Consider the following 25,857-nt stretch of genomic DNA (forward strand, 5'->3'; position numbering starts at 1 on the left):
GTGCATGTCTTCATTTCATCACATCTTTACCCTCCAGTGTTGGTAAGTAGTATAACAGTGTATATCTATATAACTCATTATCCCATCTTCCCCCAAACTTCTAACTTTATTGCTCAGGAACGTTTTTTGTCCCGCATCTTTTGTGGGCTGTAATCTGAAATATTAGCACATTTTTCTTTCAAATAATTTCTTTTTATACATAAAGTGTGTGTTTAAAAAACCCACACTACTATTAGGATTCTTTCCTTTCACAGAACAGCCGGTCCATGTTGGTGGATGGAGTGTGTAACTGAGATGAATGTGTGTGTGTGTGTGAATGACTCTCAAAGGTGACATTCAGACGTTGAGGCAGTTCACTGTTCTTTCCTGTGTGTGTGTGTGTGTCGAAAGGAAGCGAGATAAGAGGCGCCACCAAAAGCTTCCTTACTCTCACACACCCTGTTGCTTGTTTATTAAACAGGGTCACTTTTTTTTATGCTTGTGGTGTTGGACTTTGCGTGTGTGCAGTTCGAGTGCAATGACATCCTGAAACAGAGTGGAGGACGGACAGAGTGAGAAGAGTGATAGAGACGGGGTGGTGTAGAAGTCACATGGGTGTCAAAATGACAGAAGGGAGGAAGAGGAAGAGACGAGAGAGCAGCAGATGAAAAGAGGGACGAGCAAAGGTCAAGTATTTAAAAGAAGAAGGAAGTGTGTGTGACAAACAATCCCTGATCTCTCTCTTAGATTTCCCAACTTCTCTATGAAACCGTTCTTTCCTCTGACATGTTGACTGCTGGAATAGTCCCTGTTCGTCCAGCCCTCTGACCTAACCTTTTTATTTGACTTGGAAAGAGACAAAGACACACACACTGCAACAACCAATCGAACGTCTCGAATCGAAAGTCGAAAGTCTTAGGGAGGAAGTCAAAAACACACAACCAAGATAAATAATTACTGTTGTGCTTTACTTTTAAGAACAACTGGATTGAAATGGAGGGGGAGAAAGAAGGACATAGAAAGAATGTACAGTACAGCCAATATACATTTGCGGTCAACATATTTTTACATTAAATTAGACGTAAAAATCTTCTGAAGATCAGCCATTTAAAACATTAAACGGTGATGATTGTCCACAGCTCCAGCAGCTTTAATACTAGGTACTATTTCTTCTGGCAGAAACAGACGCTGGCTGAACTGAACATCTGCAGCTGCTTGTTTCATTTTTTTAAAATGTTTTGGCTTCTTTCAGTGTGTTTACAGGCTTTGGCAGAAAACCAAACAGATAGGCAGTAGGGTCAATAAAAGAACACTTTTCAGTCAACTACAATTTTCTTTCCAAGATACACACACATGCACACATTCCTAAGAGCACTGTTAAATTGTTATTTTCACCAGTGCCGGACCAATTGAAACACTGTAAACAGTGTGAGAGCAGCTTCACTGGCTTTTGTCAGGACAGTCCAACTGTCCAAATGACTTTTATTGACTTCCATTTTATCCCTGGTAAAGAAAACAGCAACGACCCTTAAATTTCTGCATTCATGTTGGTATTGGTATGGTTCTGGTGTTCAGATGTCTTGAGCAGATATGTGCTGACCATAGTTCAGTGTACAGGCTCAACAAGAAACTCACTGTCACCGTTGCATCCTGACTCCAACGTCACAGTTGAATGTAAGAAGAGTCAGAGATGCTTTCAGGCAGTTATGGCATTCATGGAGCATGACTGGAAATTGCAGGATAAGCAATTGTTAAATCTCAACACCGAGATACAATGGTACAATTAAAGATTCAAAAAGTTGTTTTGCGTTCATCTCATTGTTCAGAATGATCATCACTTATGGTTTACCGTCTGTCCTGTTAGATTTTATATCACATCTGTGCAAAAAACCAAACCATTGTTGATTTCTGCATTTCAATAGTTGTCAGCTGTAGTCTCTGAAAAGCCTCCTGACTGAAACCAAACTGACCAACATCACATTTTTTTTCACAGATACTGTACCTCTAGGAACTGTTGAAAATGAAGTCTTTCAGGAGAGCAATTCAGTCGTGCACTTCCATAAAGTGACAGGACTGTAAGGGCCAGGTTATGTCTGAGAAGAACTAGTTCCTATGACATGTTGGCAGACCATGACAGAAAATCAAAAGGGTTTACAGTCGTTTGAGCCACGCTGGAAGGCGGAGCGAAAAGACCACCGCAATACAGAGATACAGTGATAGTGTTTAAAATGGAGACGACAGTGCACATTTTCAGACAATTTCATAATTTTGCACATGGCTGCTTACATAAAAAGAGGCAGAAATACTCATGTCAGGAATGAAAAAAATAAATAAAAATAGAGAGAGTAAAACAAACCCTGCTTACTTTCTCACCTACACACAGCTGGCCGATCGTGGTGTGATGCGAGAGTGAATGTTGGATTGTTTGTTTGAGAAAGTTACAGATCCTGTAATCAGACATCAGACAGAAGACAAGCACTTCTAACGAACTATACGGACAGTTTAACTGTGATTATAGTGACCTTTATGTGTCAAGCTGATGGAGCCTCATTTGAGGTGTCTTGATGATTCAATGCTGTATTTTGGACAATTCATTCATTGGAAAAAAAAGAATCAAATGAAAATTAATAGAGTTTGAGGCACAGATGGACATTATCACTTTACTGCCATAAGCAAAAGGAGACCAGCTCACTTTAAAGCTTAAATGCCAAAATAATTTAAAATCTAAATTATCATTGAAGTAATCATGAAGTAAATGAATACTTGCTGTAAACTGGATCTCAGTGCAGAATAGAAACAGCTGAGAGAGATTAACCAGAGTAGCTGTAGGAGAATGGCTCATTACTGTGTATGTGTTGTGTGTTTGTGTGTGTTTATGATTATTATTCATGTGGAGTTGCTATGATACAACGAAGCCAGCTGGGGAATAAGCACTGCGCTCAACCTTTGTTGCCCTTCCTCATTTATTAAACACACACTGAAATGCATGCAAGCAAGACCCCAAACACACAAACACACAAAAATCAGACAAATCAGTAATCTATCCGAGCAATGCAAACACAAACACACAACCCCTCGTACCCTCGCTCATGTTAACATTCAGTTTATAGTAGCTGGTTTAGTAAGTGGCTTCCTCTCCGCCTACACACCAGCTCACGGAGGCTGAGAGCATCTAAAACACAAAAGTAAAGCAGAAACAACACGAGAAGAAATGTGATCATTCATTCAACAGCTTCCTTTACTAGCTTCCTTTAAATCAAATCAGATCAAATCAAATTGATTGATTATTGATTTGAAGAAAAGGAAAGTGACAAGCTTGTTTTTGAAATATTTGGACATTTAGTTCACACGAAACATACCATACCTCTAAATCATACATGTTTATTTTATGACAACCTGTTTGCATCTTTCAACTTTCCAGGAATTCAGAAAAATACCAGCAATTATTTAATTCATCCTGTGGGTTTCTAAAAGGCTTTATTGGACCAAGTACAGTAGATTTTTGTTTGATTGAGGTTGAAATGTGAGACTGCCAAAGTTTTTCACATGAAAAACAACAAGAATAAGAGAGCAAGTCTTTATACCTAAATAGAAAAATAAGTTGAGTTTTCTGATCTGCTTTTGTAGCATGGATAAGTCTGTTGTAGTGAGGAGTGAGTGTAAGTGAGGAGAGCATCACCTTTAGAGAAGACGACATGCAAACAAGAATAGTCTCCGGTGTTGCAGACACTCTTTTGTGTTAATGTCACACTTTGCGCACTGAACCACCCAAGCCTTGTTGCAGTGGTATAACAACATCACACTCATATTCATGTTCGCTAATAACAGTCACAAGATGCCGACGTCAGGAAAATGTAAACATGGAAATATTAAGCAGCAGTGGGGAAATAAAGGAGCATTAGTGTATGTATTTACTGTATGTTTAATGTGTTTTGCCTGTAGCAAAGAGTAGGTGTATGTGTTTGGATCTAACATCTAACATCCATCTGTATCCATATGTGCGTGGTTGGAAAAGATAACAAGGCTATCCTGGTCAATAAGGTGATCAGTGCAATGTGGAGCCATCAATAATGTGTCTGTGTGTGTGTGTGTGTGTGTGTGTGCTTTTTAATGTATTCATCTGAATATTATCAATTCACTGTTACTCAACATTCAAATGTGCCTTTATGTAAGTATAATTATGATGATCCCATGTCGTATTTGTGTATACTGAAAGTAGGATGATTAGTCAAATGGTGGCGAGCATGAAGGAGGTCGGTGCTGTGCTACAGTATATGTAAACACAGAGAACTAAATGTCTCTTTGTGTCAGTGATGATTATTGAATTACTCATCAAACTGATGTCTCAATGTTGAAAGAATGTATTTCAGTCTCACATTTTGCACACAAACCACTGTACCCATATTAAACCAAGTGTATGCCCTTTAAAAGACACACACTTTACATTAAAATGCATATACGTTTTGAAAATGTTGCTTTAAAGCAACATTTTGTAATTTTTCTTCCCTGAAATGACAGATTTGAAATCATTTTAATAGTAGACTGACTTTTAATCAGGTGGTGTCCCTGTTATTTCTCTCTTTCTAGTTTTTGATCATAAGTTATGTAATCATAACAAATACATGTGTACAGTTGTTCATACTTGCATCACAACAATATCAATTTCTATAAAATGTTGATTATACAATGTAATGGCTAAAACTCTGATATTACTATGCAATACATTTCATTATAATATATTTGGCTGTTTCCAAATTCAATACAGTATTGTGACAATTTCAATTTACCCTTTCAGTATATGCTTCTTCTCTCTTATTTCCATAGCGATATTGGTGATAGTGATCTTTTTTACACAGATATAGACTCAGAGGAAAACGGAAAGTGATCCGGTCTTTGCAACAGCGGCACAAACTATAAATATTATTTGTAAATGCGAGGCTGAAAAGCTGCCTTTTTCTTCTTTAACACTGTAGAAAACTTTAAATCATGAATTTTCTACAAGTTCCCAAAGTCATAAACTCAGTCCTAAACCAACTGCACCAAAACACTTGCTGTGAAAATATCTCACTGAATATTAGATCATTTTAATAACTGTTAATTTACAAAAAAAAAAAAAGATTAAATGTTCAAACAGATGTTCAGACATGGACACACTGAGCTGAGCGAAAGCAAAGCAGAGGAGAGAGATGGACCCTCCACAGGTAATGACGACTGTCTGGGGAGCAGCACTGGGTTCAGTAAAGAGCAACAGTCCATGACCTGTCTGGACAAACACACACAGACACGCACACATAAAACCCTGCAGTGACACGGTAGTGCATCAACTAGGACCTCATTATCACCTGGCTCTGAAATGTACCATTGACCATTGAAGAACAAAACACACGCACACACCTGGTTCAGGCGCTGGTATCGGTTGAGGGTCACTAGGCAGGATTTGAACCACATCTCTAGCGAGCACAGGGGGTGTGAGTGTGTGGGCCTGTGCGCATATATTTGCAAGCGTGCCTGTGTGTGTGTGTGTTTTTGGGTATGTGTGTGGGTCTCAGAAGGCTACCAAAACCTGCCCCTGCTATCGATACTCAAAGTGTCACACACGCCTCAGTGACCAGCTACAGGAAAGAGGAAATGAGAGGATTTGGAGTGTGACATTTGCGCCTACATTTAAGAGACTGCATGGCTTTGTGTTTGTGTGCGTTTGTTTTTGAGTGCAGGCCGTATTTCCTTGCCAGCCTGTGAGGTTGCATGGGTCAACGAGTTGGTCTGTGTGTAGTATGAGGGAGCAATCGAGCATTCACTCTTGCGTCTTTGCTTCGCTGCAAAGTGTTTGTGTCAGGCAGAGAAGGTTCAGTGTGTGTCAGGGCGGTAGTAAGTAACTCTAGTAGGTGAAATAAACTGAGAGGAAGTGGAAAGAGGTGAGGGTGGATGAAAGGGAAGGAAGAGACAAGGAGAAAGGTGGATGGAGTTAAAAAGAGAAGGCGGGGAGATGAGTATAAAGAAGGTAAAGAAAATGTGGAGATGGATAGTGTTAAACTAAATCTGGATGGGTGAATGCTCTGAGGGGCCTTTCACACCTACTTCATCTGAACTTTGTGAACAGTAAAATTACAGGTGTGAAATCTTCCCTGGACCAAACTGTCAAACCTTAGTATGATGAAAAAAATTGGTCACGCTCTGAATAAAATTGAACCATGGTTCAGTTCAGTTTGTTTCTAAGCGAAGCAGTCATACACTTTCATACACTCACTGATGGTAGAGCCTTTGGGAGCAAGTTGGGGTTCTTGCTCAAGGATACTTCCACATGCAGACTGGAGGAGCTGGGGATCAAACCACCAATCATCTGATTAGTAGACCTCCTCCTCCGACCACAGCCACAGTTTTATCATTAAGCATTCATATGTTGAACGTTTTGAGTTGAGTGGGTGAAAGCATCATTTACACTTTATGTTGTTGTTTATTATTTCTATTATTTCGGGCATTTTATCAATTAATCAGAGAGTTGACAATAGGGAGACGACAGGAAAAAGGGAAGGGAAAGAGAAATAAATACTCAAACCAGGGACTTTGCAGTTTGTGATCACTGACTGGGTCCTCAGGGTGAGAAATAATAACTCAGAACTGGACTGGTAGTCGGTTGAATAACTGTTAAAGTTAAATAAAAGCTTATGATTTTGATTCAAAGCATTTCACCATAAGTGATGAATACATCTTAAAATTAAATAATAATAAAAAAAGATCAAACATTTTCTTAATTACAACCTTCTTAAAAGTCACAAATATAAGCCACCAAAGGTTTGATATGTTTTCCTCACAGGTAAGTACTGAAAATAACACAGAAATACAAAGCAGGTAATCTGACAACACTTACTATAGATGGAAAAAATGTAATACATCCCGTCCACTGCACAGTAAAGTGTATGTTTTTCTGAAGCTGTGACTCTATTTCTTCAACCAAACAAAGCTGTATACGGGAGAAAGCACACCATTAATTCTTCTGTCTGAAAACGTCTTCAAAATAGCAGCAAATGTTGTGAAACAACCTGCAAGGTTTTTTGGAAAGTTTGCCTTGTGGATTATATCTGTGATTTATCAAATCCAAAAGTCTAAAAGAAGTTCTAAAATGCTTTAAAACAAGATTATATAGGAGGCACCAAATGAGGTTTGAACAAGTCCACTTTTTTGCTCTGAAAATGTTAAAATGATCAGAAAGTATGGGTGCCAGAGAAAAATCTTTAAACTAACTGTATGGAGTGGGTGCTTTTCAGAGCTATTTTAAGTCATGTGTTACTTTGCACTTCACAACTTGTGTAGGCAGGATCTAATCACTTTGCCAAAATGTAAAGTTAGAGAATGATGTACAGTACCACCTCTTCTCTATTAGTTAGTCATTCACCATTTTTCCTAAATGCCTAAAATAAAGCTAAAAACTTAGTCCAGTTACTCCTGCAACATTCAGATTTTTGTCCTCATGAAAGGGCAAGAAGAGAAAAGACGTTGAAAATCGCAGGTGATGAAGAAAAGGTGAAAAATAAAAAAATAAAGAAAGCCGGAGAGAGTGAAGAGTTGATGAATTGGTTTGGAATGAGAGCAGAGTGGTGGAGAGACCAGTGAAAACAAACTGGACTGAAGCCTTTATTTACACTCTGCTTCTCAATTAAATCAAATAGGCCACTTTAACAAGGCTGACATTTCAACAGTTTAATGAGATATGGAAAGCTGAGGGTCCTTCTGCAGGATGTACGCTAACTCTGTGTGTGTGTGTGTGTGTGTGTGTGTGTGTGTGTGTGTGTGTGTGTGTTCAGATGTATGCTCACACAAATATGCACATTAAAACACTCCCCTGGTACACAGAGTTTTGTGTATATGTGCATAAGGATGCACATGTGTTCTTCGCATGTCAGTTTGTGCACGTTTGCACACGTGTGTTTATTCATATTCTGCCATGCGGCCTCAATCCGCCGTCCCTTTGCCTCCTCTGTCTCCGCCGCTCCTCTGTGGCAGCGTTTGTATAAACAGGACAATCTGGAAAGCTTCAGCGGCCGGCCCGGGAATGTTAACAGGCTGCATCGTAACATTACACCTACAGGAGTGTGTGGGTGTCTGCAAGTGTGAGTGAGTGAGTGAGTGAAGGAGTGAAATAGGCAGAGAAAGAGAGAGAGAGAGAGGGAGAAAGAAAAGGAAGGTGAAGTGTGTTGTGCACTGTGTAATAGAGTGAAAGAGAGAGATTGGCTTGATGGAGACAGAAGGATGGAAAGTGAAGGGTTGGTTTCCCCAGTGAGTGTGTGTGTGTGTGTGTGTGTGTGTGTGTGTGTGTGAGGAATGCAGCACTTTGGAGCGCAGGGGAAACTCCCTCTGTGGTAATGTTTTAAGCAGCTAATAAACTCTCACGGCTGAAAGGATGAAACTCTATCCACACCAGGTGAAAACCATTTCTCGCACTTTTGTGTTTTGATGTGAGTGAACACACAGATTCCTTCCTGTGTGTGTGTGTGTGTGTGTGTGTGTGTGTATAAATATATACACACATGTTCTGTTTATGTGTCTTTGTGTGTAAAATGCCAGCGTGCAGGATAAAAGCTTCGTTCTCAGGGGGGATCTTTGTTTTAACACAGAGCAGAACTCCTGTTGAAAAGATCCATTAGATGTACATCACCACACCTTTACCAAAATATAAAAGTCTATGAAAAATAAGCTTCCATAATTGGACACATGGCATACTTTCTCTGATGCTCACAGAGGAAGGCAGCGTACATTTGTGGATATTAGACATTTGTTTTTATGTGTAGAAGTAGTACGTGACTTGGCTTAGAGGGCCACTGGTAAAGGTTGTAACCATCCAACGGTAGTTAGAAGTTACTCTGAAATGTAAGCTCAGTTTCCTGCTTGGAATTGTGACCATGAAACAGAAACTTTTTCCCCCTTCTACCTCCAAAAACCACGATTTCTGATGCATAACAGACTTGTTAATTTGAAAAACATTTGTCCACAAGCAGGAATCAGTAATTATGGCAAGTTGATCGAAAGAGAACTTTTTTTGTTTGTTTTTAAGCATTTGCATGTTTCAGTAAGGAATGACTGAATGAATAATAAAAAACAAAAACATAAAAAAAAAAAAAAATTGCGTTTATTCCAGCTATTACATGAGTAAGCAAAAGGGAAAAAAGCAGAGGAGTTATGGATAAAAACATATCAAGTGTTCAGAAGTGCACAGAAGTAAGAGTGACAGTATCACAGTAAAGACATTAAGTTTTATCTGGACATGCTGTTGTTAACGTACCTGTCAGGCTTGTTTATGTTCCCCACTGACTCTTGTTCTGGACTCTGTCTTTGCTCCGCGTGTGTGTAAATGGATGTCTAAGTGTCTGTGATGAGAGCGTGTGAGACGTCTTACAAATGAGTATGCACACGCACAAGACTTGTAAAAGTGCGTGCATGTGTGTCCTATAGAAGACGGATGATGCAGACCAGGCCATTCCTTCCAGTTTCTACACAGACATGTTGTACAGTAAGTTAGTAGTTAGTACAGCGCCAATAAGGCAACATTAGTCCCTCATCAAACACACAAACATGGCAGATTTACATATTGCAAAATAGTAGAACACATATATAAGTGTAATGCCTGTCCTTCAGGCTCACTACCGTGTCTTTCTTTAATTTAGTCCGACCTTTTATCACATTACAACATTTATTCAAGTGAATAATGAACAAATCACAATTGCCACAGAGCTTAAAATGAAATGACACAGAGAGTAATGTCACACTTTGCTTGTTAGCTTATTTGCATTTCAGAATCGCCTCACAAAGCAGAGCCATGATGGACGCTACATTCTGGAAAATTAATTAAGTCCCCGCTGACTATAAAAAAATCTCTCTCAGTATCATCAGAGCTCTTAAATGCTTGTTGCAAATCTAGTGCTCTAAATTCTCTCATGACTGTGGAGTGTAAAGTGTTTTTCCATGGGGACAATGTTGTATAAGTGTATTTGTGTGTGTGGTTGAGCACTGATTAATATTATTTAAAAAGCTTTGTGAAGCTCACTCCATTTTTAAATGCTTTTGGCCTCCATGGATTAGTTCCATCACAGTTTTCCATGAGAAAAGGTTGCATCCACTGCCAGTGGACTTTCATCAGAACACACACCAAATTGTGGTTTGGCACAAGTGAAGAGGCTTTGTCTCTGGTTTTACCCAAATTCACCTAAACCCCCTCGTCACAAAATCTTTTCAAACCAAGACACACACTCAGAGCTTAAAGCTGATCCACATTAAGATTGTCAACAAAAAAGCTATCCTAACCTCAAACTCACTCTGATCTTTTCTCTGAAACTCCATTGTTCTTCCTCTTGAATTGATTGTTTTTCCCTTATTTCTTTTTTTTGCCACGGTTTCTTCTGATCTTGTTCATACTAATGGACGCACACACAGAGATACAATAAATATGGTAAATCTTTTTTCAAACAACACCAGAATCTTTAATCTGACTCAGTACTATTTTCTTTTCCCAGTAAAATCTTAGCATTGCCATCCTGTCTGTCTATTGAATTACAATGGAAGAAAATGGGATTTCACACCACCCACATTACATTTTTACAGTAACTGGTTTAAAATAACGATGATTTATACGCTATAGTATGAACTTTTGTTTCTATTTTTAATTCAATGTGATTTCAAGGTGGCAAAACAGCTAAATAAATAAATTACTTAATAAAAAAAAGTAAGGCCATGTTTATAAAGCATGCTCTTCACAATGATTCACAACAGGGTATAAGGACCTTGTGTGCTCTAATTTTCTAATTGAGCTGCATGTTTCTCTCTCTTCACATTCTGTAAACGAAAACGCTGAAATTATAAGAGCTTCACCTTGTCCTATTTTCTAACAATACAACAGATAAAATGACATAAACAAACATGAGCACACAGACAGAAGACTCATCTTTCTATGACAGTTTTTGAAATCTGCTTCTCTGTACTCATTACAAACTGAAACCAGATACACAACACTACTTTTATTAAATCCAGTTTCAGCCTTATTTATCTGAAAATGACAAAATTACAGATATTACAGGCAGAAGTTCAAATCTTGGTCCCACAAGCCTCGAGTGCACATTAAAGTCTGTGTAAAGGCAACGCGAAAATACATTAAATATGTTGGAAAATACACGATGAAAACTTGTGAAAAGACATTGAATGAGAAGATAGAGGTTAAAACAAGTTTTTCACCAGTTTTCAGTCCAGGATTTTTTGGGCGGTCCTAAAGGGTGGCTCGATGACACACTGAGGCCACCCTGAGCATACCCCTGCACAGCTTACAGAGAGACAGAGATTAATTAATCTCACTCAGAGTGTTTCAAAGTTAGTCAAGTCATTTTCTGAACTCATCTGACACGTTTCAATCGCTTCAAAATGGCTGCTTGATTTTTTTCATAAACCTTTAATAATTCAAATTTGGCTGGGTGGTTAATAACACTTTCTTCTTTTGTCTGACAAACTCACAACATGTATTTATTGTTACTTTACGCAAACTTTAAGGTGTCTGCATTCATGAATCTGAGAAAAACTGCAAACATCTACTGTCCCTCAAAGACCAACACACACACACACACACACACACACACACACACACACACACTGGGAACAAACCAAATCGGCTAATCCTCATCTTCTCACACTCTTTATCCTTTTTAACTCCTTTATCCATATTTAACTCTTCATTTCATCCCTCACGTGCTGACTTCAAACCATCACAAACTCAACTGTGGAGACTTGACATTTTGTGCATTGTTTCACAAAAGTTATTGTTCTGTTAACGACATGAACGGATACCAAGTGAGAGAGAGAGAGAGAGCTACAGCGAGACAGATGGAGAGAAGAAAGTGGGTGACATTTGGAGGGTCCTGACCTAATAAACCGCTCTCCCACTCTCTCCACGTCCTCCTCTCTAGATTTTCTGCTCAGTTCCAGCCTTCCAGGGGATAAAATGGACTTTAGGAGAGAATCTGTCCTCCAGTTCTCCATGCCAGCACATGGCAGTCAGTCATGAGAAGATCAAGTTATGGCACCACCATCAAACTCTTATCAGGCGAGTCAGACCACAGCCGAGCTGGCCATCTGGAGTACTGGGAGCACTGGAATGATGGCATTGCTGTCTGTTTAACTCTAACCTCATCCTGAACTCTGAGTTGATTAACAATGAGATGGTAAACTCAATTTCCAGAACAGGTGATCAGAGTTAGAGATCAACTCTGAGTGTGTGTTGAATGTATGAAACCACCTTGGTTGGTCCCAAAGGCAATGGGTATGTAAAGGGTCCCATTTCATTTTCTCTGATCATAAAAAGTAGAATTTCTTCGAGCATGGCATGTTAAGTCCACTATAAAGTCTAACTTGTGAAACTAAAGTAAAACATTTTACATTTTCCCCTTGACTGGAGAGGAGAGCCATCCTGCTTTATCACAAAGCAAGTTCAACTGGCTGTGGAGTGCCTCAGGGGTCCACCCAGAATTCATCCACCCATACTTCCTCGCTGGTGAAGTTTATCACTCTTAAATAATGTCACCTCACATCCTCCTTTGCTCATGTCATAATTGCTATTGCGACTTTTAGAAGGCTTTGTCATTTAAATGTAAATGAACGCCATTTTAAGACACTTGCCGAAATGACTGAAATTCGCCTCAAATTGAAACACTGAAACATCTATATCTGGAAGCTTTAACATTTGTTCAGTCATTATGGCAAAACCTTCACTATCTAGACTCTAAGCTAAATGTAACAAAAGGGTGATTGAAAAGCACATCAGGTGAAATCAGGTGAAATCTAGTCCAAATACAACCCAACATATTAATAATCTCTGCCAGAAGTGTCTTTAATTAAGAGTTTTCGGAAAGTGGGAAAGAAAAGACTTGAATTAAATCAATTATGACTCTCAGTACAGCTAATGTTGTATGCTATTAAAGCTGAAAAAAAAGAAAGAAAACTAAATGAAGTGCCACTTAAAGAAGAAAAGATACCTCATATTTTCAGATATTTGGCATCAGATTAAATCCAGACTGTGATTCATTATTGCTTGTTGCATGAGTGTCTTAATAGAAACTAATAAAAGCAGAGAAGATGATAGATTGGTGGTATAACTGCATAACACAAAGAAATACAAACAAGTGTGCAATATCCTCTACTCGCCACTTATCTTCATCTTTCATTCTCCTGTCAGCTTTTTCCTCTCTGTCCTTGTGTGGCCCTTTCGCTGAAACATTTCCTCATTCCTTTCTTTTCTTCTCCGTTCCAAAAGTGCAAAATCCAAAAGTGGGCACAGTCATTCCTTCTTTTTCATGTTTATCTGTTTCACTCTCATTTGTACAGCATCTTGTCTCAAACATGGCATGGCTGTTCCTGCTATAACTCAACGATCACAGAATACAAGAGATGGAGGAACAGAGACTGTACAGGGCTCAGTATTAAAAAATGACACATGCATATATATTTGTGCAAGTAAGTTTATACTCACGGTCTCTTTCACTCTCTTGCTTCTTTCCCTCGAGCAATTTTAGCACAAATCCTCAACTACAGACTCTATTAGCTCAGACAGGGATTGTGTAAAGAGGGAGATGTATTTTGGGAAGATTATAATTGCTCATGTCATGCTGGTCCCATCCCTGTGAGTGACTGTAACTGTGATTTGTATGTGCATGTGTGTGTTTAGGTTAAAAGCTCCCCATGGCTGTGTTAACATTGTGTGAGTGTGTGTGTGTGTGTGTGTGCGTGCATACGTGTGTGTGTGTGTGTGTGTGTGTGTGACAGAGACACACAGTGCTGACCTGAAAAGAAGATTTCTATTTGTCTTGTGTGATGGCAACACACTTCTGTATAACCCAGAAGGTAAATAAAGTTATAATATGTAACATTTACACATTAAAATTACTAGAGAAATGACTATGTTATATATTTTGCTGAGTTGTGTACTTAAAAAATACAAAATTAGAGATATACATAAATGCTAGTCTGTTAATGGTGTCATGTCCTCTTTACCCTTTTTAGTTGGTATAACTTCTGGGGTAACAGAGGATATGTCAGAGAATGAGGAAGGAAGTCGGCAAATGTGACTAAACATAACGTGAATAAAACTTGAATACATTAGCCCGACTGTGAACATCAGCACTGGTGGTTCTTTAACAACAAAGACAACCATGATCCCACACTATATCACAACATCATCATTCATTTATACATTTGATTTAGTTTTGAGGTCTGTATACTCAACCTGGGAGTATAATCACCTTTGAAAATGTTTAGTGGTTCACAGAGTATCATCTATGATTGTTAAACCAGACTTTGTTTTGAAAGTTAATGGTGGTACAAAATGAGCCAAAATGAAACAGCCTAAAAACAACAAACTGCTTATTTCAGAAGTGTTTATGTAATATAAACATTACATTTAGTTCAGCCTCTCTGCAAAATAAGAAAGAAAGAAAGAAATCACCCTGCTCAGGGGAAGTTTGTTTAGCAAGAACAGTTCCTGAAAGATAAAATTGAAGAATGCCATTAAAAACAGAAAAGTACACAACAAAAACAAGACTAAAACTAAATTAACATTTAAAAAAGGGCAACTATGATGAAATTAATTAAATTTCTCCATCAACTGATGTACTGGTAAAACAGTGTCCTCTGCTGCAAGTAGGTTTCAGGATTGATTTCAATAGTCAACCAGCAAAATCCTTCTCTTGATATTCACTAAAATAAAATGAGTACATTATATGATGTGTTCAGCTTCTCCTAAGCTAAAGCCAAACAATGAACAGAGGTGAATGAGTCCAGCTTCTGAATTATCAACTGCTCTGCAGTGGAGAGCACCAGCAGCTATGGTAATGTTATACGAACAATGTCGGATTCCCCCAACCTTACAACAGACCTGAATGACACCTGGATCCACTGTACCTATACACAACAAAGATGGCAACGGCTGTGTCCTTAAAATGCCAAAAATGAGACAAAAACAAGAAACATGTCATCCAATTTTGTTACTTAAATAACCTAAAAACATAGAAAATTGAAATTGAAATTTTAAAAAAGTGCAATTTTCATGTCAGCACCATTCCCGGGCACTGTGGTGCCAAGGGGCTGCCAGATTTTTGCAGAATTGGGACTTACAAATGCAGCAATTTAAGTCAGACCTAAATCAGAGCAATAGTGGACAAGAAAGTGTTGAAATGGGTTGAATCATTTCCAAAATGTTACCTTCACAAAAAAGCAGCACACTGTTTTGAGTGCTGTACAGTTTATACAGTTTTATAGTAATGTATATACAGTATGATATACCAGCAGGCAATTTCTTCAACTTAAAGCGGGACTCCACAGCTTTTCCCCCATCAATTTATTTACCGGACTTTGGGATTACAACTGCATTATGTTACTAGACCTCTCTATCCTGCTCCTCATCACAGCTTGCGGGTCGATTCTACATTAGCCACTACAAGCATAACGTAACCAAATCTCTGACCAAGGGGTTGTAGTAGTAGTTTAGTAGCCCGGTTTTGATTAGGAAGAAGAATGCATGCAATCATCTCAGGTTCTGCTGCATTGATTTTGATTGTTTAAAGTGTCAGCTATTAGATTGACAGTGTTATTGGAGTGCAATGCAAAAGTAAAAACATGTAAATCAAAGGAAAACAACAGGTTTGAGGTCATTATTATTATTTTACGTATTGTTTTGTAGCTTTTCATAATGATTGTCGTCTACATGTGAAGTACTTTTAATATATTCTCAATGAATTAATTGACATGACAAGTCATTTACAGTCCATAATTAGCGAGGTTGGTTATTTCTGTATGATTAGTATTTATTTACAGCTTATTCTGTTGTAATTATTAAAAAACAACAACTAAATATTAGTCACAAAAAGACTTGACTGACAGCCTCACAACTATACAACTGTTTTCTTTCTCTAATTGAAATATCATGATAGCATGTGTGCAGAATTTATTCGATGACCAGAGAGTCAATGAACTCCTCAGACTCTGCTGGAAACTTTCAGCGACACATTAGCATTAATGGAAAATTAAGCCAATTTATTATTTCTAGTGGGGAAAAAAACACAGATAACACAAAACCAAATGTTCTGTTTAAACTTTATTATAAAATAAGGTCAGAAAAACTTTCCAAAGATGACGACGAGCGAATAAAAGAAAATCATTGAAGGGTGATGGGAACTGTACATACAGACAGGAGAATCACATTAATAAAAAGTCTGTTGTAACTTTACTGTGGTAAAAAGGAAGAAGACAAAAAAAAAAAGTTGACAATTACTGAGGTGAATAAAGCAACGTCATTTTCTTTTCAGAGGAAAAGAAGCTGTCATCCTGTTTTCTCTCACTTAGTCTATTCTGTCTCTGATGGGTGTTATCTCTGCTTTTATCCACTTCCCCTGACAAACTAAATACTGTTGAAGAGAAGAAATATGTTTTCTGAAGTCAAAGAACACATGCACAGCTGCTGGATAAGTTGACACCCAAAGCTCCACGACAATAAAGGAACAAGGGAGTTTAGACTGTGACATCTTTATATTATTTGCTGTATTTAACAGAGTTTTGCTTATAAAGTCGAATTTGACTTTAAAGAAGCAATATGAGAACAGGCCGCCTGTTGAGTTCATACACCAAACAAATAGGGGCCAGAATATGACCAGGTTTGACCAGGTATGACCTGAATACTGCAACACTGTATTCGAGATCGACCTTTAAAGGCCTCGGTCTCGTCTCGGTTTCACACAAAGAGGACTCTGGATTTTCGTCCAAGGCCGGTCAAGACCACAACTCCAGGGATGTCTGATTTAATTGTTAACTGTCTGTGAGGTGACATGAGCCAAAGCTTTTGGAATGAAATTCGGTTTCGTAAACCTGCAAAGAGTTCATCTGCTAAACAGTGTCTGAAAGAGAAAATACAGTAGTTTGTAAATACTTCAAGGCGATGCTTGATGTGGTGACTCAATGTAGCAACTACGCTTCACCCAAAGAGTTATGAATATTAGCTACCTAAGTATGTTATATACACTCTGGTCTTGGTCATGACTTACTTACTTGAACATGGCCTGGCTGGGAACGCTGCCGCAAACGAGAAACTGAATATGGAGATGACAAAGACATGAGATGGGAAGGAAGTCCTGCATCAGTCAGCAGCAACCACCTCTGGAGATCTGAGCGGGGTTATGGTGGGATTAGTCTTGTGATGCCAGTAGATAAACCCAGCAAAAAAAAAAATTATACAATATAATACAATATATAAACGTCTCAGTATTGTTTGTGTGATCACCAAGAAAACCACATACGGTTCTGGTGTAGTCCCCCATGTTCAGCTTTACAGCCACTTCAGGTGCTTCACGCGGAGATAGCAACAACTTAACAAGTGAAAAAGATAAATAGTGTTTAAGTGTTTGGTTTGTATTCACAGTACACAGAGCATGCGGCCAATCATACCTCATTTCTGTATACAACTGATGGCTGTTCTCCTCTGTCCTGGAAGCCCCAGGGTGAACTTGCATCATGAGACCGTGCTGGCATACAGCCAAACACACCAAGAAATCCCACCCAGTGTGGCCCAAATCGAGCCTGGTGCACAAAACAAGTCCCCCTCAAGTCTTCAGCGGCCTGGAGGATCCGGTAAAAGAGAGAAAACATGAGTGTGTGTGTGCTCAAGGTTACTTCTGGGTTTGCAGTTTGTGTGAATGTGCGCAAGAATGGAAAAGGGGAAACAGCTGCCAGTGGACTTTACCACTACCATTACTGTACACAGGGGACAGAGGAAATGTAGTTTTTACACACAAACACTTAATAGGACACACTCAGTGTTCTTAATGCACTGTCCATGACCCTGTCAGGATGTGACACACACACACACACACACGCAAAAAAAAAAGGTAATGAACACTTCCACTTTTTCTTTTCTTCATTCAGTACCACAGTTGAGGTGAAGGTGAAGTTGAACCCAGAGTGGTTTCCAACCGGTGTGACCACCGGATGGGTTGTGAGATGTTTGATGTGACCAGAAAGTAGATTTTTTTTTCTTGTGAATAACTTGACAATTTCACCAATTCATGCCTCAAAAAATATTTAAATGAAACTATCAACAACAGAAAAATCTATCTTTGGTTGAACTGGTCATATAAACTCCCAAATTGACAAACTGCACTAGAATACAAAGCCTGGCTGATTATTTCCCCAAATGTAATACAAACACACAAAGACAAAAGCGAGCTGCTCTTTGAAATGCGAGGCATGAGGTTCCACTCTGCTGTTTCCTTCTTATTTCTCTGAAGCGCCCACAAAGTGCTGAATGGGATGATCAAATCTGATGACTTAATGGAAAACTGACATTTGACCTTCTGTCAAACTTCTGCATATCAGTGCTGATCTATACAGTATTGAATTGCACCATCGGTTTCAGTCAGTGGTTGTTTAAATTCATTGGAGTTTCAGAGGAAAACAAACACACTGTGGTAAATTTGTACTAATAAAATGGATGCATGTGTGTGTGTGTAGTGAGCCGTGCTTGTCACACTTGAAGTGAGTCCACAGTCATAGAGACAACAAGATCGTAAGTTGACAATAATTAATGAGGATTTTGGGAGGTCTGGCAGTTACAAGGACAGCCTTCAAACACAGTGTGTACATGAAAAACAATCAGAAGTCAAGGTAACAAAAAGCAGGCTGCCAGGCTGCCAATAATAGCTACAACTGAACAATACCTTGCCAAGCACACACACTCACACATCCACTAACTGGCAGCCACTCATAATAGGAAATCCTAATTACAATGGCTTCCAATGATTATTAAAACTACTAATAATAACCGCTGATAATTACAGCATGCCAAACCTGCCCTGGGAGGGAGGTTGGAGCAATTACACACTCAGTCAGTCGGTGACTAGCTCATACAGTCAGCACAAGCTGTTTGACAGTCTCTCAAACACAGCATCAGTCAAATGTTTTTTTTTTTTTTTTTTTTTACCAGCACACTCAGTCAGCTAGTCTGTCAGGAAACCTGTAGTGTTTGTCATAATCTGAACAGATTACATGTCAATTACAGATGCTTTTACTGATTGTGACAAGGAGACAGACATCTACCAGAAACAGGCGATACACGATCAGTTTCTTGGTTTCCTAAAGGCATACTAACCGTATTTCCGAGGGTGTGTATTGCAACAAATACAGATTTTTAAAATGTCTTCCTCCTCCAGAAATTAGTATCTACAGCAGTGGTTCTTAACCTTGGTGGAGGTACCGAACCCCACCAGTTTCATATGCTCATTCACCGAACCCTTCTTTAGTAAAAAATAAAATATGATTTTTTTTACTGGTGCACAAAATGAACCGTGCATTAACATCACCTTGTTCAAATAACAAAACCAACACAGTGCATGAACTCACAACAACTTACCTCAGTGTGACTTCTGCTGTTGCCTTTGAGAGACCAGTTCAGATATGCATGGCTTCACCTTGGCAAATGCCAGCCTCATGTCATTTTCACAGCAAAGTCTGTTCCTTTTCTTAGTTTTTATGTCCAGCATCCTCGAAAACCATTGCTCACAAAGATATGTTGTAACAAATGGTATAAAAAATTCCAGGGCGGAGGCTCCACCGAACCCCTGAGACCAACTCACCGAACCCCTAGGGTTCGATCGAACCCAGGTTAAGGACCACTGATCTACAGACTCTATTTGTTATATTAATGCACAGCCTTTATTAAACATCGTTAGATTTGGGGTAAAAAGCCTTTCAAAGCTCAGCTAGGTGAGCTTAGATTGACCTTAGAGGAGCTAATGGTTACATTTATTTGAAGATGCAAGGGGTCGCAAGTAACGTAAGTCCTTGTCTCAGAGACTTGAGGTTCCACTCAGCTGTTTCAAACGTTTGTATTTCATGTATCTTTCTATCGTGCTCAGCAAGATGATCAAACCTGATAGAAGAGTGACATTTAGCCTGGTGCCAATTTCCAGGTGTGGTCTCAAACTCCAGGCCAAAATGTGTGTGGCACCACTTTGCACAGCTCCCTGTATACCCACAGAAGGCTGTCTACAACTCATACGCTATTGTATGTAGTGCTACCCATAACCTGTAAGGTGTCCAGGCTGTGTGCAACCCGAGTATACCACTGAGGTCATCTTCACTGTAATCAGCAAGAAAGTAACTTCTCATAGACCTATTTGTAGCTTGCTTAATGTTTGACTTCTTCACTCTATTTCAAGAGGTCCTGCACTCGTCTGGGTTTTAGGACTCATCCATGCTGTATGGGGAAATAAAACAAAACAATTCTTTCAGTTCAAAGCTCCTCAAAGCTGCACAGATCTACAAAGAGCGGTGAGGATTCTCAGCGAGATCAGCCGAAGTCTTTTAATGCAGCGGTAAAGTAAAAAAAATCTGATCTACAGTAATTTAGGAAGCGAGCAAGCTTTTCACTCTTTCAATCCATCAATCAGGCAGTGAGAAAAAACTACAGAGTCAAAAGTTCATCCATCAGCTGTTCGCTTGTTCAGTCCTACCACTTTTCATTGGATAATTTCAGTGACACATTTGATCCAGACAGAGAGAATAGTCCAGCAGTATTAATGTTTTAAGTCCCACATTAACATAAATACCTGGACTTAAATATCCATTTTAAATCAGAATAGTAAACGCTGAAAATACACAAACACACAGACACATTTATATCGAACACGGTGAACAAAATGAACTTTGGCAGTGACTCAGGAGAATTTAATTACTTTCTCTCCCTCTCCCCATTGGCCAAGAGGTCTGGGATATGCTAATTAAGCATTGACTGATAAAACATTCCCTTGGCCTCTGTGTCTCATTACTTCTAACTTCTCTGATTGCAGCCCCAAGTCTAGCACCCAGTGTCTGATAAATAAGAAAGCACCTTAAAGCCACAGCCTGTGACTAAATGCTTATTAATTGGAGGAATGTGACCTAGCAGTGTGATGGCACTACGCCAGAAACATTCCGAAAACTTTGTGCCGCAATCACTGTACCTTATCTTCTTTCTTTTAATTGATAATTAGTCTTGCATTAATTTGGGGCCAACATCTACCTCTTATCACAAAGGTACAATTTATCTGCCGCTTAAATGATGGACTAAATTGGGTTGGCAATGTTAATGACTCACCTTGCAGTGTACAGGGGACATGAGGGAAATAATTTCTCCTGACTCATATTTAATTAACCTCAGCAGATGTGCTGGTCATGCATTGTAGCTTAAACAAGAAAATCACATGTTTCAAACATTTAAATGATAAGATCTGCAGCAAATCACGTTTTAAAATGAATATTTTAATGCAAAGAAAGATGTTATATACATAAATATAAAATGTTGGAAAACAATCATTGTTATTGTTACAACATTATAAAATGAGATTTGTTTTTTTTTTGGATACAAGCAGTTTAATAATAAAAAAGAAAATGACAAAGAGGTTGTTTAGCTGGCTCCTTCATATACTGGTCTCTGTAAAAGAGAACCGACAGTACCAGAACTCTTCACATAGAAGACTCTGGTTAGTACCTTCAACCTGTGCATCTCATTCTGTACTGCCAAAAACCAAAGAGCCATACACACAGAATATCTGACATGTTAACCATGCTATGCAAAGTGCCTTCAATGTTTGAAGAAGCAAGTTGAAAATTTCATATTGTCATAATTACAGATAATTGCTTCAACGTAACATGAATGGAATTTAAAGGTTTGCTCAAAACTTCACTGTGTACCTCTTTTTATTACAGTAGCATGGTAACACTCTGGCTCTGGTATACTGAACCAACAACAGAGACTATCATTAGCGAGAAATACATACAAAAAAATACATGCTTGTGAGGAGTTATATGTATGCGACTTGTAACGAGTATCAGAGGAGTAAGAATAATACACATTCATGTAATGTTCACATCTCAATACATTGTAGATCAGCATTCAGATGCTTCCATCTTTGCATTTCGCTAATTCTGTCTTACATAAGTGCAATATGTTTCCCATGTGACCCCAGTAGATCATTTTCTCCGGTGTTCCTCTTAAACATTATGTAACACACGGTCCAAGCTAAAAAAAATGACCTTTGTTATTATGAACAGAAGTCTTTGTTTTGGTATTTTGGCTTCAGATTCACATTTTGGAACATTTACATTGTAATATCTCATCACCCAGAACATTCTGGGAGTATAAAACAAAATGCCTTTATTTTATTATCATATTACACACTGTGTATGTTTTACTGTTTTTCCCCTTTAGTCCCAATTCACCATTAATCATATGACCTACTGCAAGCTTGGTAATGCTCGGCACACTATCAAAACTCTGAGCTAACACTGAGCAAATGATGTAAAGGGGCATGTGGAGTATTTTGCTGTCTATTCGCCATACTTGACAGATGAGCTGACCACCTGACCTATCTCGTAAACCATGTGCTGTATTCATTTACTTTCAGTAATACTTTGACAGTTTGATTTTCATAGTGGTGCACAAAAGTGATAATAGCATGTAAAATACAAATATTTGTAAGAAATTCCCAAAGTCATTACATTCAGTCAGTACGAGCCCACTCCTGTGACCCTCCTCCTACTGCAGATCAACTGCCGCTCAAGTTTTTATGAACTTTCATTCTTTCCTCTGCTCTGCTGTTCTTTGAAAACTGTCTGAATCATGCCACTGTGAACCACAAAGGCGTTGGGGTTATTCCACTGTATCTGTTCTTGCCATTTCTTCCACGTCTTTCAGTCTATTACCCGTTTCTTTAATCACTCTTCATCTACACACATCTTCCCTCTCTACGTCCTTTGGCTTCATTTTGCCTTCCTTGCTTCCCTACCTATCTATCTCTCTTATTTTTCTTTTCTTCCTTTCTTTCTTTTGTCTAAATTCTTTTAACCCTCCCTCCTACTCGCCCGTCTACTTTCCTCTTTCAAATCCAAATCTGTCAGACAAACAAGCAAATGAGATGGTTTTGAAACTTCATTTTCCATGGGTTTTTACTCCCAACATTCACTTTAGTGGGATTTCATTCTCAATCATATTAACAGAAATGCAATTCACCCAATCCTGAAATGTCATTTTTAACATTTAATCTCCACTGAAATTAATACTGCTGAGCTTTGTAGAGTGAAACGCAGAAATGCTAAGGTAGACTCTAACTCTTAGTTACACTTAATTGATGGTTTAGTAAGTGGCTAAATGGATATACACCATGGTGCAGCAGTGTGAAGAGCACTCTGAAGCTCAATTCACGTTTCAACAGGACTTGTGGGCACTTTATCGCACAGTGACGCCTACACCGCCAGGTCACGGAGATGTGCCATGAACGTCCATTACATCCAAACTACAGTACATGGCATACACAGACAATACAGAGCAAAAGAGGCTGCTAAGTGATACATAGTGGTCAGTTAAACCCATAAAAGACTCCACAGTATGGACATCTGTGAGCCTTAAACAACTCTGGCACAAAGGCACATTCAGCATGTAAATAAAACAAAGCATGTTGTAGTGGTTTGATATTATCATTTAAAATAAACTGTTCCACCATTATTGGAGTTTTGCTCATCTCCTGCATTCTCCATCTTATCTTACATTGCTGTCTATGAAGCTTAAAGGCGCAATATGAATCTGTTCAACTCACACTAAACTAATAGAAAGCAGCATATCAGTAGAATAACTGCTAATTGCTGCTAGTTAGTTTAGTTAGTCTTGTAGATAGTGGTCCTATTAGCTGAATCTACCCGGACTGGCTGGGAGCTCAAACCACAAAGGGTGTTGGTCTTCAATGGAGGCCAGTTTGACGACAGGGAATATAGTACAGAGGTGATTTAGGACCAGGACTCTGACTCAGACTTTTGACGGGAGAGCTGTGAAGCTGGAGAGGAGCAAAAGTCAGCGTCCACCTCCAGAGAACTGAGCGGAGGTTTCGGTGGGGCCATGAGATAAACCCTGCAAGGAAACCACCTTGATGTTGTTGGACTGAGGTCAGACTGGACAGTACAGTGACTCACTTTAGCCTCTTGAGATATAAAATTATATAATTAAACAGGACGGGCCAGGGCTAGCTGGTTACCATGCTAATGTCAATGTCAATATATTGGTATGTGCTTTGAAACCAAATACTACTGTAGGAGTTCCTCCCAGTAGAGGAGAAGGCAGCATTAAAAAGCTGTGTAAAATGAAGTGGTGGAATCATCTTGCTTTGGCGTGTGTTACCACAACTATTACAAAATAATTAATGTAGTTTTTCCCTGAATGTCAAAGTTTGTAGGTTGATTAACATTCTGATGAAAAGTTTGAAAAATGCGACCGCCAGCTTGGTGTTTAAAGCAATGGATTATCTCTGAAAACCAAGAAGTGAGCAAAAACTGCAGTCATGCTGGAATGATTCAATAAACACAGGTGGACTCAATGGATTAAGTACAGATGAGAAGAGGTTTTCATACATTCAAGTAGAGGTCATTTTAAATAAAGTGAACTGTTTAAAGATACATGCAGATCTTATAATGGGAAGATGTCCTTAAAGGAATGTGAATTTGAGATGCAGTACTTTTACAGCATGGTTTTAAATGTGATCGTCCTGGGATGATTTTAAAGCAGAAAAAGGGTCATTAATAAGTGCTGTAAAGCAACAGCCACAAGTGGTTTCCAGCTTGAATTGTCCTGTAGGAAAAATATATTTAAACTCATCTCCACTGAATATATATATATGTATATATTTAGAATATTTTCATGATTAATTGAAAAAATTATGCCGTATGTATCAGAAAATCACAGAAAATCTGTCCTTTCTCAAAGACTGGTATAGTGGCGTTCTCCCTGTTGCACAAATTGAGACAGTAGGAACAAAAATGCACTTTATGTACCTCCAAATTTGAAATGCTCTGCATCTTTTGTTAATATGGCATGGATCGATGTACCAGAGTTATGAGTCAGACTAATTTGTTGCTACCCACACAGGTTTGGAACATTTTGAATGTTTCTATCATCTTCTACTCTTCAGATTTAAAGCCTGACAATCACTTCTTTGTAAACAGCTTCAGTCTCCAGAATAGATTTGACATTATCATACAAAAATACTGATAAGATTTATTTCAGTCACTATATGTTGCATTGAGATTTTGTTTGTGGAGCGACCGCAGTGAAACCACCAGGTACAATATGAGAGTGCGTTGAGCAGTATGTACGCCTTTATTGTCATCATTTTAATGGATCCAATTACCATCATTGTGGCTCGGACTGATTCTTGAAAGAGACGACTTAGAGATAGAGATGGAGAGAGACGACAGAGTATAGTGAAAAGTAAAAACCCTGCTAATTTTATACTCTGGGAGGACTCAAAGCAATTTATATGACTTCAAACAACAAGACATTATGCATCAGGCAGGCCACTCTATAATTAACCCCCTTTACCTCGCTTGTCTGTGTATTACCATATACTTCAAACAGCGTAGACAAGGTTTGATAATGATGGTGATTCAAATCACACCATTTCAACTCTAGTACCGAAAGCAGAAGAGCTGCACAACGCAAAGCAGTTAGCACTCTGCTCATTTTCATCTCTGGACCTGATTTGTCTACACAGCTGCAGTCATGGCATTCTTCTGTCTCGGGTTGGTTTGGTGTTGCTGTTGCTCTCTTCCTCCCTCCCCAGTATAAACATATTGGTCTGGACCAGGATCCACCAGGTGCCTGTAACCAATCAAACAAGTTCTCAGATCGATCCAGGGCCTAGTGAATATTTGTGGTGTTACTTGCACATTGGAACAAATTTAGTAATACAAGATTCTGTTTCTCTCCTGACAGTATTTTATATTTTAATTTTTAAGTTGAACAAAACAAAACAAAAAAGGATTTCGGATCTCAGAGTTTAC

At 38.7% G+C, this 25,857-nt stretch overlaps 1 protein-coding gene across 5 annotated transcripts in view; it reads right to left on the bottom strand.

Annotated features, from left to right (window-relative positions):
- Positions 1-21,966: 21,966 nt before the first annotated feature.
- Positions 21,967-25,857, bottom strand: part of pard3bb (par-3 family cell polarity regulator beta b) — a 192,379-nt gene continuing 188,488 nt past the window's right edge. For all 5 annotated transcript variants that reach the window (XM_027290885.1, XM_027290884.1, XM_019269594.2 and 2 more), the window contains one exon: positions 21,967-25,675. In XM_027290885.1, the coding sequence (XP_027146686.1) occupies positions 25,561-25,675 (115 nt within the window). In that variant the 3' untranslated portion in view covers positions 21,967-25,560. The remainder of the gene's footprint in view (positions 25,676-25,857) is intronic.

This window comes from Larimichthys crocea, chromosome XVIII (assembly GCF_000972845.2).
Source record: "Larimichthys crocea isolate SSNF chromosome XVIII, L_crocea_2.0, whole genome shotgun sequence".
NCBI lineage: Eukaryota > Metazoa > Chordata > Actinopteri > Sciaenidae > Larimichthys > Larimichthys crocea.